The sequence below is a fragment of the Anarrhichthys ocellatus genome, unplaced genomic scaffold (genome assembly GCF_004355925.1).
Source record: "Anarrhichthys ocellatus isolate YVR2014 unplaced genomic scaffold, GSC_Weel_1.0 scaffold85, whole genome shotgun sequence".
Taxonomy (NCBI): domain Eukaryota; kingdom Metazoa; phylum Chordata; class Actinopteri; order Perciformes; family Anarhichadidae; genus Anarrhichthys; species Anarrhichthys ocellatus.
The window spans coordinates 1,332,821-1,350,234 of record NW_022280115.1 but is presented as its reverse complement, the minus strand read 5'-3'; the positions used below and the strand labels follow the sequence as shown (position 1 = coordinate 1,350,234).

Sequence of the window (17,414 nt, the reverse complement as noted above, 5' to 3'; positions counted from 1 at the left end):
GGCCTGAAAGAGCTTTTATTTACGATACAGTACAGACCACCACATGCACTCTGGCTCATCTCTCAGTTCAATCAGGAGAGACAAGTTTATTATGACAGATGATGCGTTAATGAGTTACACAGAATTTCTTTGGCGCTTGAACTCGACGAGGAGATTTGTGATCGAGTTGTGATTGCCCTGAGTGGCAACAATATAAACCCCCCCATGGAGTCCAGACACTGGTGGTGATGGATGATGAGTTGATGAATCTGCAGAGAGTGGAGGAGATGGGGAGGTGGAGGGCTGCGTAACAGCGGCATGAACGTACTGAAGGTAGAGAGACAATCATATTTAAAGAGACAGCAGCAACATGATAGGATAGCCATGTAATAGTGTCGTTGTGCTATTGGATAGAGAGACCAGCTGATCTAGACAGCTGATATGATTGACAGCCCTGAACCATAACAGCAAGGACATAATGTGTGTGCCTGCATGAGGAGTGATGGCAGATGTATGGTGAATAAGCTACGGGCTCAGGCATGAAGAGTATAGTCTTCCTGTCTGAACTTACGCTAGAGCTACATTTCTACCACTCTAAAAACTATTCTACAGAATAACAGTCTCCTGAAACAAAGCAAGTCATTGAAATCATTCGTTTTTACATCTTCAGCAAATCACAAACCTGTTCAACACGAGTTCACTACTGCAGCACCCAATCAAATGAGTATCATTGAGCAGCTCTGCCTTACACAATTACAATTAATGCAAAAAACAAAGTCATCTGTAAATGCTGTGAACATTTTCAAACCGATTACGATACAATACTCACATGTCAAGTTTAAACATCCACAATAAATAAATACATTTCATTTTACACACAATAAAAAATAAAAACTGTGCAGTGAACACAGGCCTGTGATTGGAGACCTGGAGCCTGTATCATGGAGTGAGATGAGTGGGTTAGTGAGCGATCTTTGGGCTCAACACAGGTTCTCTGGTACCACAGAGCTGCTTCAGGTGATGGCCACGGTAACCTTATGCTGCATGGCTAAACGCTCCAGTTAGGATTCAGTTCAGAGGATCAGATGAAAATGTGCCAACAGCCTGACTGGTCATATCGCTGTCCATGTCTACAGGATGCAGGAGTGCGAAGGCATGACCCACACTAACCCTAACCAATCTCACTCCTCGTGCCTAAACCTAACCAGAGACGGTTCAGAGGAGACGGCCCACTGGGAGTCAGCCTCCTGCCTCTATGTCACATGGCTTTCTCCACCGCCCCGCCCCCTGCCTGATTCTATTAACTCCAATGGGAGAAGTGAACGTGAACACTTTGTTATAGAGCATCTTTGACCTAAACCACCCAGCCAACAAAAGCAACAAGTACTAGCCAATCAGAGGTAGAGTAGGACGGTTCATGACTTCTCCACCCTAAGAAAAACAAATCATGACAAAAGTGCTGAGTTTACAATAAAGTGACGAGAAATAAAGAGCAACAGAGACATTTATAGGTCCATGATAAAGGTATCAGAGACAGAGGGAATGCTTCTCTGGGTTTAAAACACCACTGAAGATCACAATTGTTGTTGGATACTGATTGTAAACTATTTCTTCTTTAGCTCCCAGTAAACTAAAAATGCAATATTGCTAAATTGATGTTGAATAATTTAGTAGAAACAAAGATTTTTCATCTCTACCTTTAGCTGCTTATTTTAATCTTAACTATTTCATCTTGTCCTATATACAATAATCTGCCCTTTTCCGTTGATGTTGAACTAACGTGATTGGTTTGCAGTTAAGAAAGCTGCCTCATTAATGTGAATGAGCTCAAAGCTGGAACAGGAAACTGGAGTTAACTGAGCCAGTTGACGACCAGATGGATTTATATTAAACATCTCAGCGAAAACCAAATGTGTACATGAAACTCATCAAAAGCACTCAGAGCTTCAGAGATCATTGGAAACAAGTTAACATTTACAGTTCCAGATCTTAAAGGAAACTGTTGCCATTTCAGTGTCTTGTCGCTCAATTGAAAGGTCAACGTCGGGAAACAGGAAGTGATTCATTATTTCTTGCGTGGCACCTTGTCACCGAGCGGTACTTCATCCATCAGTTTCTGCAAAAGGACACGAAGGGATGTCAGTGTCACTGTATCAAAACTAAATATCATAGGTTGAACAGCATGTATCCACAAAAATGGTAGTTTCATCTGGTGAAAACAATATTATGACCATGTAGGAACAAGATATTACGAAAACAGGCGATCATCATGATCGAGTGCAGAAAATGCCTGAGAATATTCACGTTTTGAAGTTTTTGTCAGTACCAAAGTAATCCAGTGATAGCTGTTTGCTCATGCATTGTTTTTGTACTCCAATTGGCAACTTGAAACGTGAGAATAGAGTTATAACCAGCCAGCATCTTCGGTTCTGCCGAGCGAAGCCGATGCAGAAGTGTCTCAAAACCTGTATTCTCTCTAGTGTCCATCAGGGGGCGACTCCTCTGGTTGTATAGAAGTCTATGAGAAAATGACTCTACTTCTCTCTTGATTTATTACCTCAGTAAACATTGTAAACATGAGTTTATGGTCTCAATCTCTAGTTTCAAGTCTTCTTCAATACAGCATGATGTTCATTTAGTACATTATGGTCCATTTAGAGTCAAACAGACCATAAAGCAGGGGATGCTTTAGGGCGGGGCTTACTGTGATTGACAGGTTGCTACCACTACCAGAGCTGTATACGGCACCTGTAAGTCACTCTTCTGCATTCCAAATATGGTCACTTCTATTTACTGGTTATGAAAAAAACAACATGACAACGGACGTCATTTTGGATGACAACGGCGAAATCGCAGAACTCGAAGCTCCATAAAGTCCACGAACCAATGGGTGACCTCACAATGACTATGTCCACTTCTTATATACAGTCTCTGGATATGACTGGATTGTCTCACAAGTTGCCAGTTTACACTCAGTTAGCTGTTTATTTTGAAGCTGATAAAAAGCGAAATCGTCGTTAGACAATACCTGTCGGGTTCTGAGATTGCATTTCAGCTCTTTGCTCTCCTTTTGTTCACCTGCCTGCAACCAAAGCCCGCTCAAACCCGATAAGGTGATACTGTCCCGTTACCGACAGATGCTGCGTTCATATCATGATCAGGGGATCACCAAAGTGATTACAATTTATTCCGAGAGTAACATGAATGTCTGACTAAATGCCATGACAACCCATCCAACAGTCATTGTCCAGACATTTGACTCAAAATATCAACCTCACCAAAAGTCAGGGGATCACCAGTTTTTAGGAATTATTCTCTGGGGATCTAGTTGTTAAGATATTTACGTCTGCACCAAAGTGGTGGACCAACTGACGCAAACATGTGTGCACACACAGACACTCACCTGGAGCAGCCGACTGAAATGGGTGAAGCCGTCCTCTCCGTCCCTGCGGCTGTCGTCCACCTTGTACCTCCTGCAGGCCAGCAGCAGCTCGTTGGAGCTGTAGAGGGGGGCGGGGTCGATGGAGTGGCTGTTGATCAGGCTGACCAGGTACTCCCGGTAATGCTTCCTGGACACAAGTGCAACACCGTGTTATCATCAGGAAGTTGTGTGTGATGCTAACACTTAGTCAGCATGAGATTTAGTGATTCCTTGTATTCTTTTCACAACTATTTTTTGTAGATTTGGTTTGCTTACCTTACCAACATTATTTATTGAGAATTGGGAATTAGAGGTATATTGTGCTGTTTTGTGAATTGTCATTTTAAATATTGCCAGTTATCATTGTTATTACATTGAATTTTGATCAGGCGTTGAGAAAGATGTGTCAACCGTTAAATGCTTTGTGCTGAAACGCGGCAGAATACTGGTTGTAAAATAAAGGAAACCAAAAGATATTAATTGTTTTGCTATTGAATCCCTTACTGATGATATTGCAAAATGACATAAAACATTGTAGTTCTATAAAAAGGTGCTGAAGAGACGCACATAGGTAATAATTAGTGCTGGGCAAGTTAGCGTGTTATTATTGCGTTAACGCACTAATTAATTAACGCCGACAATTATATTATTGCGTGTATGAGCATAACTTCCTCATGCTGCACGTTACTGCCACGGTACAGACTACAGGTTCCATGCTTCACCTACATTCCCCTGGGTCCTAAGTCCCTCCATGTACAGCTTATTATCACCCTCTATGTACCAACGCACATAACAAATACCACACATATTACGGTAATCAGCGTTGCATATGTGTCTGACCAAAATACCAAAAAAGCAAAAAATAAATGATTCATCTAAATTATTTTTTTAGAGTTTTAAAGTGTTTTGTTTGTAATATGTATAATAAGCATCATTTAGTTATCACTACTGACAATTTAACAAACATAACAACATGACGTAGATATGTTTGCAGTTTTCAAGAAGTACATTTAAATTGCATCTCTTCCACACATGAAGATAAAGTTGTGAACACCGGCTGAATATCTATGATCAGAATCATTATAACTGTATAACTGCTACTGTGTAAAGGGAATACTGCTGCTAACAACAACCTGATGTGTTTAAAGTGTTTAAACCAAATGTTATTGACCTGTTGTTCATATAGCAGTACTTTAAAATAAAAGTGCGCAATACACTACTTTTGAATTCATTATTGAATTTTTGCGCATAACAATGCGATTAATCGCGATTAAAAATTGTAATCGTTGCCCAGCACTAGTAATAATAGACCAAGAGTTACTTTAGCTAAACTGCAGGTTGCTGAACACAGAGCAGCGAGGAGAGTACAGGAGAGGCTGTATGTACGTAGAGGTTGTAAAAATGGAAATATTTCAATGTAAATCGCATGTGGAGCCTCCATGTTTTTTTCCATCATTGGTAACACTTTTGGAAGTATAATAGATTTCATCGTTTTCCAATTTTGCTCAAATGTATTATCAAATAAATTCAACTTGTTCTTTTCTTTTTAAAATTATTCATGGCATGGTAAATGTGTTATACTGCACTAAAGATATTTTTGAGTTCTCTCTTCTTCTAGCCATGATTGTTCTGTTTCCATAGAGGTGAAGAACTTATATATTGCAGTGAAAATCAAGGTGAGAGAGTAAAATGTGACAGGAGCAAAACAACTGCTTGGCAATTTTACACAAAGTGGCTGAAACGGACCCATTCAACTACGGATGGAAACCATTTATTTTCCATGTAGTCTCGCCACCGCTGACTGTCACGTTTACATTTCGTTTGCCTTCCCAAAGCCCTGATGACTGAGGGTTGATAGATGGTCGTGGGAGGAGGTTCGGTCCGGCTGCTCTTTGTGGACGGGTTTACTGGCAGATTTTCCTATTCTGTTGGATGTTGGGTTTTTATGAAAGGAGCAGGAGATTTGCGGTGTTTCCATCTTTACTTACTTGGTTATGGCACAGCTTACAAATCACTTCTTCACATTCTTTCGCTCTCTTTTGTCATTTTGTTTAGAACTAAAGAAGCGGCAAATGGTCGCATTAGCTTTCTTGTATAACGAGAGCTAACGTAAAGCTAACGAGAGCGGACATCTTTCCGGCTGGAGTCAGGGCTTCTGTACATGGTAATAAGGTACCGCGCCGGACGTATGCTAGCATGCTCTTACTGTTACAACAGTGAGGCAATGCATAGAGAAAGCAAGAGAAGAAACGAGAGAGAGGCCAACCAACATCATGTTGAACAATATATGAATCATTTCTGTAATATGCATTGGATGTGTTGTAACTGTTATGCTGTTCATTCTGTACACATGACATCTATCACACTTCTGTCCATCCTGATAGAGGATCCTCCTCTGTTGCTCTCCCTGAGGTCTCTCCCCTTTGTTCTCCCTGTTGAAGGGTTTTTGAGTCTTTTTTCTGTACCAGGACAGAGTGTTGGGCCTTTGCCATGTGGCTGGAACAAAGAGACTTGGGCCTGCTTATTTTGCAGAGCAGTCAGCAGCCTGATTGCAGTTAAGATAACAGTCTTAACTGGTAAACGAAAAATCACACTTAGATCTGAATAGCAATGAAACACCAGAGCTGCGATCTCATTGGACGAGAGCGACAGACACCACAGGACTTCCTGTGCTCCAGCTCTGCCTATCCCTGAAACCATACAACTCTGATTCACCCCCAACTCTTGGCCAGAGACTGTTTTTGGATCCTGTGTGTGAATGACTTAGTCTGATAGGCAGTTGGCCCCTGCCATCAGTATGTGAATGGGTGAATGATGACAAGTAGTGTGAAAGTGCTTTGAGTGGAAAGACTAGAAAAGCGCTATGCAAGTACAGTCCATTTACCACACACACACACACACACACACTCTCTCTGACCACATATTGTTTGTTGATTTTAGATAGCGTGCTCATAAATATATAGTAGTTGTTAGTTTTAAATACTATTTGATTTTGATCAATGTTATTAGAACGTAATAAACTCTGTTATATTTTAAAGAGCAGCTGTCTGTGATTACTTTGTGCATGTGTATTGTGATAATAGCTGTATATGTGGTCTGTGCTCGAACTTAAACCTTCACTTTCACTCTGAATGTGTAATAGTACTCAGACTATTGACATTGTGAGTGAACACTAATTATGAGACTTAGTTTATCGTTTGGTTATTGGTCCCTGTTCTCAGGGTGGAGCCCCGTTATTCTTAATAATTGCTAATAATCTTACTGACATTAATAATTCTATTGATGTCAATAATTTAGTTTTTCATATTTGCTGAGAACTCAAACACGCTCCTCTTTGTTTACCAACAAGAGGATGTTGAATGTGTACAGATTGTAAAGCCCTCTGAGGCACATTTGTGATTTTGGGCTATTCAACAATAATCTCATCATATCGCCCAAGTCCAGTCAGGCATACTCAATCTTACCAATTGTTCTTCATTCTAAACGGCTGAGATATTAGCAAGTTAGCACTCATTTAGCTACTCAACAGTTACACCTGGGTGTAAATATTTAGGAACAACTCATCTCTGTGTGAGAACTAATGTACGTGCTGCAACTCTTTGAGTTAGCAATGTGTTAATCATGTAAAGAGATCGGCTTTGTTGAACTGAGGACCAGCTGGTACAAACAGTAATCAGCTGCAACACTGACAGTGCAGACCTGCTGTATGTAATATTTACAAAAAAAAAGTTTGTGCCAAATCACACAAGTAAGTAAGTGGAGCACATTATAAAAGTTCACAGAGAGACCAAAGGCGGCAACTCAGGGCCCTAAAATACATGCTGTACTGTAGCACATACTATAACATGCCTTGTTTGGAGATAATACTATATAAAGTCATCTTACTCGCAGAGACCAGCATGTCCAGGTTGGGTCTGAGCTCCGCAAGCTGAATCTGGCTGCTGGCCTCCCTCATCCTTCTGCTCTACCACTCCACACAGACCTGAAGAAAGAGAAGCATGAAGAAAAACAAATAGAGAGACAAAGACCATAGGAGTAAATGGAAACAGGAAGAACAAAAGAAGGACTTACACAGAGCAAAATGCCCTGGAAAGGATATTATGTTTCTCATCATTATTAAAATGTATTTATGGCCTAGGTTAAGATTAATTATCCATTTACACTTAATTAAGAATGAAGATGAATGGGAATGGGTGAGACGTTTTGCATGTTAGAATGCTAACAAAGTACAGCTGAGGCTGATGGGGATGTCCCTCTCAGGTATTTGGTCATAAACGGTATTTTAAGTATTATGGTGCGTTCACACCAAACGCGGCGCGAATTATTCGCACGAGTAGATTACATACAAAGTCTATGCACAGACGCGATGAGACTGGCGCAGTGCGAATTTGTGATGGCGCGGCGCGATTGACGCGAATTCAGGTCAATCGCGCCGCAAATTCGCCAAATCGGCCCAAATGCGCGAGTTGAAATTTTTCAACTTCTGCGAAATATTCGCGTTACGCCCCAGCGTGATAGCCTATCAGCATTGAGTTGCTTCCCCTGTCATCAGTGACGTCCGGCCGTTGTTGAATCAGGAAATAAATACTGTTGCCGTCTGTGTTCACCCAGAGCTCTACGATACCTCATATCAACAGAGACCGGTCCAAACTATGTGTATAAATGTGTGTAAAGCATATGGTACAAACAATGAATAGACGCTGCCGTATTTACGTCTACATGACGTTATTCTGACTGTTGGTGGAGCTGCTACAATGTTAGCATAGCCTAGCACCGATCCATCCGCTCCATTGAGAAGACAAGTAGCCTACAAATCGGCATCATTACGTAGTTATTTCAGAGTCCCTTTTTGTCGGTTTATTGCCGTTAAATCACAGCCAAATCAGTTTATTTAGTGTTCATACAGCTGTAGTAAACAGCGACGTGTGGCTCACTAGACACAGTGAATACACTTCGATAAAATCCATGGAGCTCCTCTGAACAATGTTATGAACCAGACATGACGGCGTTTAGTTTCCCGGGATATCTGTGACTTCCACAACACGTACTAAGCAGAAATACAGGTTCCTTTTTCATGGTTAATGGCGGACAGTTGAACGGCTTTCAGGGCGATAAGCCCCGCCCCCTCTCCGGCGCGTCCAGTGCGATTCACGCGAATGAACACAAATGGTCCCCGGCGTTTTGACCGGCGGCGCGAATGACGCTAATACGCGGCGCAATGAATACGCGCCGCGTTTGGTGTGAACGCAGCATTAGACTTAAAATGTTGACCTGATGATAACGCTAGTTAAAATGAATCCTGAGTGAACACATGGATCAGACATAGATCAGGCTGCACCTGATATAGAAAGAGTAGCTGTCATGGCTGCCATCACTTTATGTCAGCACAGATAAACTACAGATAGATATTTACATCTATGGTCTGCCCCCAAGCTGTGATTGTTGACAGTTTTTTTCATTTTGATGATGACAAAGTAAATGCATGCATAAAAGGAAATACATATTACAACATTGCATTGCATTTCACTTTATTTAATTCTTTATTTGGGCATGTTAAATATGTTAATATCTATGAATGAATGAATGTCTGTTCCAAATGTGTACCAATCCATCTAACTCTAAAGCAAGGAATGTATGCGTGTCCTTCTCATGTCTCGAGAAGCGCTCATGGGATCTACTTCACACTTGGCGGGTGTACTGCTGGGGACCCGAAGATGTGCAGTGTCAAAGTTGGTGCAATTTGGATGTTTAATATAAATATACTTTGCTTGTACATGATTAGATATATGAGCCTTTTATGAAAACGCACAGCCTGGTTAACTGAGGAAGTTCATAACCACCTTTGTGGCTTTTAGGTGTCAAGCCAGCTAACGCAAAGAAGGCCTGGCTATGTCGTAGTACAACCCTCTGGCCTACCTGTCTGTGTTCCAGGTGGGGCTTCAGTGTTGAAGGCCACTCCATTATTCTGTGAGTCATAGAGAAGGAGAGCAGAGGTTACTCACATTAATCTGTTCTACACAGTTCACTATGGTGAGCCCTGAGGTGCAAACACAAGAACATTGGACAAAAACAATCACAACATCAAAAACACAACATTTCACAAAACAGCAACATATAAAGCAAAATAACATTTTACAAAGACATTCAAAACAAAAACAACCACATTTTGGAAAATATGACAACAAAACAGAAAACACAGTGACCTTTCCAATAACCACAATAAAACAAAACAGACAACACTACAGAAAAGAAATGGAACTTGAAATATTGTTTTCTGTTTTGTTGTGTTTTGTCAAATATTGTTTTTCATGTTTTTTGTTCTTTTCTAATTCGTCAATGCATTTTCTAAATGTCGTGTTTTGCACCTTTAAAAGGTTTTCTGAAGCAAAAATGGCTGAATTGTGTAACACTGTAAAGTTTTTTTTTTTAAATACTGGGGTGAAGGCAGAAATGATATTTTAATGTTTTTCTAGGACGCACTGTTTCTATTCATTCCTGTAGCTCACTTTAAAAGCCGGCAATGGACGAGGAACAGCTGACGGGAAGATGGAAAGAGGAGGTCTCTATCCGATAACTTCTCATATCAATACGAACCCCTAAATGAGGTGGCAGCTGGCTGGAGGGAGATCACCTGAAAGTTTCCTACTTGCTGGTGGCAATATTGTACGTCATTTTTAGTAAACAACAATACAAATCATGTGTTTTGCTGTTTAAAAAAGTACAAAAATCAGAAGATAACAAGCACAAGTCAGCCTTCTCTTAAACGGTTACATCACTAGGCTGATGTGGAGCTCACAGATGATGTGGTTTGTTTACATCAAGTAAAGTAACATTTGCTGTTAGGACACTTATGTCACTCTCCCTGCAGCGGAGTTCTCTGCCATCAATTCGGTTGTTGTGTGTGTGTGTGTGTGTGTGTGTGTGTGTGTGTGTGTGTGTGTGTGTGTGTGTGTACCTGCAGTAAAGCCTGCAGTCTGGAAGGTTCCCAGTCTCTCAGATAGAAGAGGCAGTCTCTGGGATGATGGGCATGTAATCCAGATACACTACACTCGTCCACTGCACACGTCTGACAGGACAACAGGAGAGGGAGGAGGAGACACCTGTCACTTGTTCAGGGAAGTCAGATCAATCATCTCTATGATAACCTCAAGTTGCATTTACAACAAATGTGTTTGAAGCATTTAAACCAACTGTGAAAAGTTCACTTCTTTTAATAATAATATATTTTTATATTTTTCAAGTGCCTTTCCTGACCCAATACACCAACGTTCTTTTAGACCTTTAAGTAGGTTACACTGTCATTCATGGCAGCACAACGTAATGATTCGACAAATGTTAAATGTATTTAAATTAAGGACTAATGTTTAGAGACTCCGACAACATAGCCAAAAGAAAAAATCTGAATAAACCTAATCATTTGTACCAGCTTGCAGTTTGTAGCCTGAACATGTGACTTCCCTCTGAGTCTTGAACTTTTAAGAACTTAATAACGTTGTGTCTATATCTCATTACACATGTTTATTAGGGCCCGAGCATAGGACCTATAGTTATTCTAATGTTTATTATTATTATTATTATTATTCTGCGTCTTTCAAGGGGAAAAAGAGGTGCTTGGGCTACACGTCCATTCTTCAAAATTTAGGATCGGTGAAAATAACAAGGAAATTGGGCCGTTGGGTTAAGGTCGGACAAAATTATTCGATACCCCCACCTAGAGCGTAGCCCCAACTTTCGGTTCCACCTAGCTGTATAAAATTTGGTTGGCATATGTAACTTGATGGGGCGTACAAAAAAGTATGCCCTAAACCCAACAGGCCATTTTGAATTTTATGACGTTTTGTGACCGTTTCAAGGCGTCATACTTTAACGAACTCCTCCTAGAGATTTAACCCGATCAACTTCAGATTTGGTCAGTATGCTCTTGAGACCTTGGCAGTGAAAAGTTACTCAAAGATCAAAAAGTTATCGAACTATGTGTCCGTGGCGTGGCGTCAAAAAAACACCATTCGCCATGAAACAGGAAGTTGTTGTAACTCGGCCGTACATTGTCTAAACTGCTCCAAATCTCTCATATGTCATAACATCCTGACCCGGAACAAATCTGGTGACAGGAAGTTGTAAGTTTTGTACTTTGACATCCTGCTCCTCACAGATTAATCAGATCCCCCTAAAGTTTTGTCAGAACAGCCTTAAGACCTTGATAATGCTTCATTGTGAAGATTGTAAGAAGTTGTTGAAGGGCGGCGACGTGGCGGCTCGGCGAATTTCGATCCTTCACCATGAAGAAATGAACTGATGTAACTCGACTCCACATCATCAGATCTTTACCAGATTTCACATGTTTGATTAGACTCCAGGCCTGAAGACATCTGCAGGCCAATTTTGAATCATAGTCATAGCGCCACCTACTGGAAACAGTCAGTTAAAGTCTTTATACGTTGGCTTGTTTCTCTTAGTAGGTAAATCAGACCAACATCAAATTAGTTCCACACAAATATAAGAAGTTCATAATGCCAGTTCATGAAGCTTTTGATGTTTCGTGGAACGCCGCTGCCATGGCGATGCAGTCTTCGCCGTGAAAAGCGAAGGTCATTTTGAGAGGCTAGAAATGCTCGAAACATAAGCAAACTTGGCGAACAGATTTAAAGGCCAAAATGTAGTTATATAATATGATTGTATTGGTTCAGAGTGGCAAATCGGCTCAATAGTGCCCCCTACAAAATTTCGACGAAGCATCCCTCGCAGTACGTTCAACCAGAGTCCTGCCAGTACCCTCGACGTGCGTGAAGTTGCGAGGGCCCGATCAATGCTGCTTGCAGCTTTAATTTATTCTTATACTTTTAAGTAAAAAATACAAAGATATTTGCTAATTTATTACACAATCAGAAAAATAAAAATGATGGTTATTGAAATACTTATATATTTAATTGTTAACAAGTGTACCCCATGTCATCTTTCATATACATCTTTTGCCTCAAATAAAATGTGCAAAAATTAGAGAAACTAATTTCATGTTGGGCTAAATTACTGGTGGGTAAAAATATTTGTGCAGGTCTAAAGATTTGGTACAACAACTCTGGTAATGTCGGCTGGTCCACCCCTTTGGTCCAGACTGAAATATCTTAAAAACATTTGGAGGGGGTGCCATGTCATTTTGTACAGACAGTTGTATCCCATGGACGATGAATTCTACAGACTCTTCATGTCGTGCCACCACATTGACATTTGTGTTTTTTGGGTAAAATGTCTTCTTTGGATGGACTGCAAAGAGAATGTGGAGAGACCCTCTGACTTATGATGATTAATATGTAATGTTACATAACTTGCCAACACAGTTTTTATTTCAACTGTTTTCACAGATGAACAAAAAAAGGCAGCTTTGAAAAAAAATAAAAATGAAATCTGCAAGCAGCGATGAGCAGGCCCTCGCACCTTCCCGCGTCTCGGGGGAACTGGCGGGACGCCGGCAGACGCGGGCGCGAATGTCTTCGACCATCAGACAACACGTCCCAGAGTTCAACGTATTTGTCCTGCGTGGACTGTGTGACACTGGAAATGATGTAGTGCAAATATTCGACTAGTTCCTGTATCCACTATGTGGTGCTAGAGAACACACACAAACGAAAGTTACGAATGTAACTACGGTTCTATGAATCCTGGATGATCGCCAGAGGCAGTGCTTAACACTGGATATCTTCTGTCTCGCACATGCGCAGGTCGAATATTTATATCAACAAAGTCACCTGTAACCTCGGATGACCCCCGTCGTCTATAAGTTCCGGTGTCATCCTGAGTTCAGTCCTATGGAATCTTCTCGCGAGTTCACGGGATTCCGAGTGACCAAGAACTCTGGCGGTCATCCAGGATTCATAGAACCGTAGTTACATTAGTAACTTTCGTTCTATTTCATCCTTACTGACCGCCAGAGGCAGTGCTTAACACTGGATGATTTCCAGCGGGATAGGCGCTGTTTTAGAAGGAGCACAGCCCTTCTTAGGCTCACCATAACTGACAAAGAGCTGCTCCACCTGCCGTATGCAGGCGGTGGCTTCCACATAAGCTCTGAGGGCCCGCACTGGGCACAGCAGCCTTGACCCCTCCTCTCCCGATGGGGGGGGGGGGGGTCAACTTTGCCAGCTGGATAGGCTGGTTGATATGTGAACGTATCAACACCCTTGGGAGAAATGCTGCATTAGGCCACAAAGTGACACCCAAGTCATCTGAGTTCCACCTCAGACATGATTCTTTCACCGACAGGGCATGCAGCTCGCCCCCACGTTGAGCTGAATTGACAGCAAGGAGAAAAAACATTTTGGCCGATAGTCATCTCGGCTCCGCCTGTGCCAAGGGTTCAAAAGGAGACAAGCATAAGGTGTCCAGTACCAAGGGTAGGTCCCATGCAGGGGCCTTCGGGGCACTCGGGGGACGCAACCGCACAGCCCCTTTTTTAGGAAGAGGGACACCAGTCTGTGGCTCTCTCCTGTGTCATTGTCGACTTAGTATGCTGCCCCGAAATAGCGGCCACGTATACTCCAAGGGTAGAGGGAGACCGGCCCTTATCTAGGAGGGACTGTAGAAACTCAGTACAGCAGGCACGGGGCACTGTACTGGGACCTTGTTCTGAGCCGCACACCAGTCCGAGAACAGCTTCCACCTGTTTTTGTACTGCAGGCAGGTAGATTGCGCGCTGGCATTCAGAATAGTCAGTCTGACTGGTTCTATGCAGCCACTCATCATCCGGTCGGGCCCTCCCGTGGCCAGACCCATAGTTGAAGGCAGCAGGGATTGGGATACCAAATCCGACCTTCTAGTTGCGACAGGAGATCCCTCCTGTTGGTGAAGAACTCTGACAAGCGTTAGCAAGATCAGAGGGAATGGTGGAAAGGCATAAAGAAGACCCTCTGGCCACGTGTGAGCCAGGGCATCTTGACGCACACCTCTTGATGGTCCTCTCCGCAAAGGAGACCCAGTGGGGGCAGTGGGTCAACAACACGTCTGGATGCAGCCGCCACTCTCCCGGTGGAGGCTTGTGACGAAACAGGAAAACCACAACCTGGTTCCGTTCTCCTGGTGGGTACGTTGCCCGCAGGCTGTCAGGCGAGGGGCCGCCCAAGTCAGAAGGGCACAGTGATCCCCGTAGTAACTTCTGCAGATCTGGTGCCCCATTGATGGTTTATGTGAAAACACAGCAGACAACTGCTCCCAAGCAGCCCTGTTCTGTCGCACTGCACCCCGCCTTGAGAGGCAGGTATCTGTTGTGACAATCTTCCGGCGGAATGGAACCGAACCCATGGGGACACTGTTCGCCAGATATGCACTCTCCCTCCATGGGAGAATCTTGAATCTTGAGTAGGCACTGTTTTGATACTATTATTGCCCTGTATCTGTGCCACTTGGCATCCAAGTGAAGGCTGTTCAGCCATCTGCAAACCCAAGGGAACGACAGTTGAGGCAGCTGTCAGTTTACCCAATAGTCGGAGAAGGCGAGCAGTGTCCTGTGGCGCCTGAAGCCGGGATGGCGCCCAGGTCAGCCAGTCGTCTAAGTACGGCAGTATGTTCACGCCCTGTGATTGCAGGGGGAAAGGACAGCAGTAACACACCTTGTGAACACCCATGGGGAGATGGGAGAGTCGGAATCGAATTACCCTGGACTGAAAGTGGCGGCCTTAAAAGGCGAAACGAAGAAACTGCCTGTGGTGATGCACCATGGGAACATGGGAATAGGCGTCGTTAGACGTGAACCACTCTCCCTTGGAAATCTGCTGCTGGGAGAAAAAAACGACAGCCGGCCTGGAGACATCTCCTGGCCCCCCTGCCTTGGAGGCTTTGGGGGGGGCGGGGGGCGACTGTTAGTCCCTAAGTTCGGAGGTTGTCTGGGGGGGACGTAGGTAGGGTTGTATGGGTAGCGGTCCGGCGAGGCCTGTGGCGGCTACTAGGGTAAGCTGGAGGCTGAAAAAACGGCCTTGGGGGGGGGGGGGGCAAAGTGGGACCCCTAGGTCTGCGGGGTGTAGGCATGTCCCTGCAAAGACCAGAAAACTGCTGCCTGGTTTGGCTAGCTTCAACAGTTCGCTGAAGCGCCTGTATAGCAGCTGACTCGAACAGCTCACCAGGTTCCACTGGGACAGTACGGAGGGTCCTCCTACATGTCTCAGACAGGGGTGACTGCGCCAGCCAAACCTGGCGGCGAGTCTGGACCAGGGTGGACATCATACGTCCAAGTTCCCTCAACATGAGCGCAAACGCCTGCAATGAAGCATCACTGAGGCTGGAGGCGGAAGCGTCGAAAGTAGCCTGCTGCAGAGAAGCTGCGAGGGCAAGCATGAGGTGGGAGAGGGAGTTGTCGATACGGTCCACAGCGCTGCTGTGTCATAAGCCCTGGATAGCAGGTCATCTTTGACCCGACGTTGGGGTCGAGGGCACCTGGCATCGGGCCTCAGAGTCTCCTCAGGGCCTCTGGCGGTCAGTAAGGATGAAATAGAACATGCATTATGTTGCTCCACATCAAGTGCTCTAGTAGGGTGTATATCAACTGGAGACAACATCATGTGAATGTCATGTAAATCGGATATTGTTTGTCAAATAATGCTGATATCCTTTTGCCAGTAGGTGGCTTTTTGACTTAGAGTGAAAATTGGCTTGTAGACATCCTCAAGCCATGACTGTTATCAAGCATGGCAGGTTTGTTAATGAGATTTTCAACTAAAGTATCAAAACATGTTTTTGAAGAAGATTCACAACCCTGCCTTTAAGTCATGAACAGCGCAGAGGTCAGACTGAGGAAATCTTATTTCTGATTTCCTCACTTGCCTCTCTGGGCTTCCGTAGATATCTGTTTTGGAATTGACTATTATTTGAGACTTAATTCATTCATGAATTATTTTTGATATTTTATGATAATCCCTGCAGGCAGAAATGTGTTAGTCACACTAATTGGGATAACGGCCTCTGTATGGGGTGATTTAGGCATTTGCTTATTCTGATGATTAATTGACTGAAACACACAATTTAAGCGTTAATAATACGTACGGAGTAGTAATAAAAAGTGCTATGTGGACCACCATTACATCTAATAAATCACAATTCTTTCTCCATCACTATGTTGATAATTACAGTACGAAAACGTGAAACAGGACTGCAGTACGAGTCCGACTTACAGTGTGGAACGGGTTGTTGCAGCCACTGCAGAACTGGTAACGACACTGTGAGCAGCAGAAATGCATGCAGCCTCCTTTGGACAGCGCATACTGAAAGCGACAGTTAGGACAGGCTGAAGGGAGGAATGGAGGAGCGACAGCCAGGATGTGAATGGTGAGAAAGAGGAAGAGGGAAAACAGAGAGAGGAGGGAGGCAGTGTCAGCACATCGAGGAAAACTAGTGTACAAATAAGCAGATTATTTATTCACCGAATGAATATTTAAACTACGGAAGCCCATGTCCGCTAGTAAAACAAAATAAGAGGAAAACCTAGCCTTGGTAATAAAAATATCCCCATGCATGGTAAATCATAATTATGAGATAAAAAGTCACAATTATGAGATAAAAAGTCATATTATGAGATGAAAAGATCTAATTTATAAAATAAAAAGTAATGATTATGGGATGAAAAGTTGAAGTTCTTTCTTTTACTGACTAAAATGGGCTGTGATATGAACCACTGTGACTCCTGTGTGAAGGTGAAATTGAGGGCCAGCTGCCTCACTACCAAAACTGAGCCAGGCATTGATCAAAGGGAGGAGTTACCAGTACATGTCACCTGGCCGCCATCTGTTTAGCCTCACCTGACCCGCCCTCTATGAAGCAAACGCTTACAAACTGTATTCAGGGTTCGCACGGCTTTTCAAGAGTCAAAGTCGAGCACTTTCAAGTCACCTAAACCAAACATTCTCAAAACCTTTATCATCACATCTTAAGTGTTACTATGAATGCAATTGCGAAAAATAAAGAATACATTTATACTCACAGCAATCGATGTACATTGACAATTTGACGGGATGCTTTGAACATTTCTATTGAA

At 43.1% G+C, this 17,414-nt stretch overlaps 1 protein-coding gene across 4 annotated transcripts in view; it reads right to left on the bottom strand.

Annotated features, from left to right (window-relative positions):
• Positions 1–277: 277 nt before the first annotated feature.
• Positions 278–17,414, bottom strand: part of LOC116398535 (E3 ubiquitin-protein ligase RNF31-like) — a 66,870-nt gene continuing 49,733 nt past the window's right edge. For 3 of the 4 annotated variants that reach the window (XM_031874901.1, XM_031874902.1, XM_031874903.1), the window contains 6 exons: positions 16,555–16,667; positions 10,356–10,466; positions 9,317–9,365; positions 7,286–7,382; positions 3,383–3,548; positions 278–2,095 (listed from right to left, as the gene is read on the bottom strand). In XM_031874901.1, coding sequence (XP_031730761.1) covers positions 2,045–2,095; positions 3,383–3,548; positions 7,286–7,382; positions 9,317–9,365; positions 10,356–10,466; positions 16,555–16,667 — 587 coding nt within the window. In that variant the 3' untranslated portion in view covers positions 278–2,044. Of the gene's footprint in view, positions 2,096–3,382; positions 3,549–7,285; positions 7,383–9,316; positions 9,366–10,355; positions 10,467–16,554; positions 16,668–17,414 lie in introns of those variants that run through there. The other variant, XM_031874906.1, reaches the window with a different exon arrangement.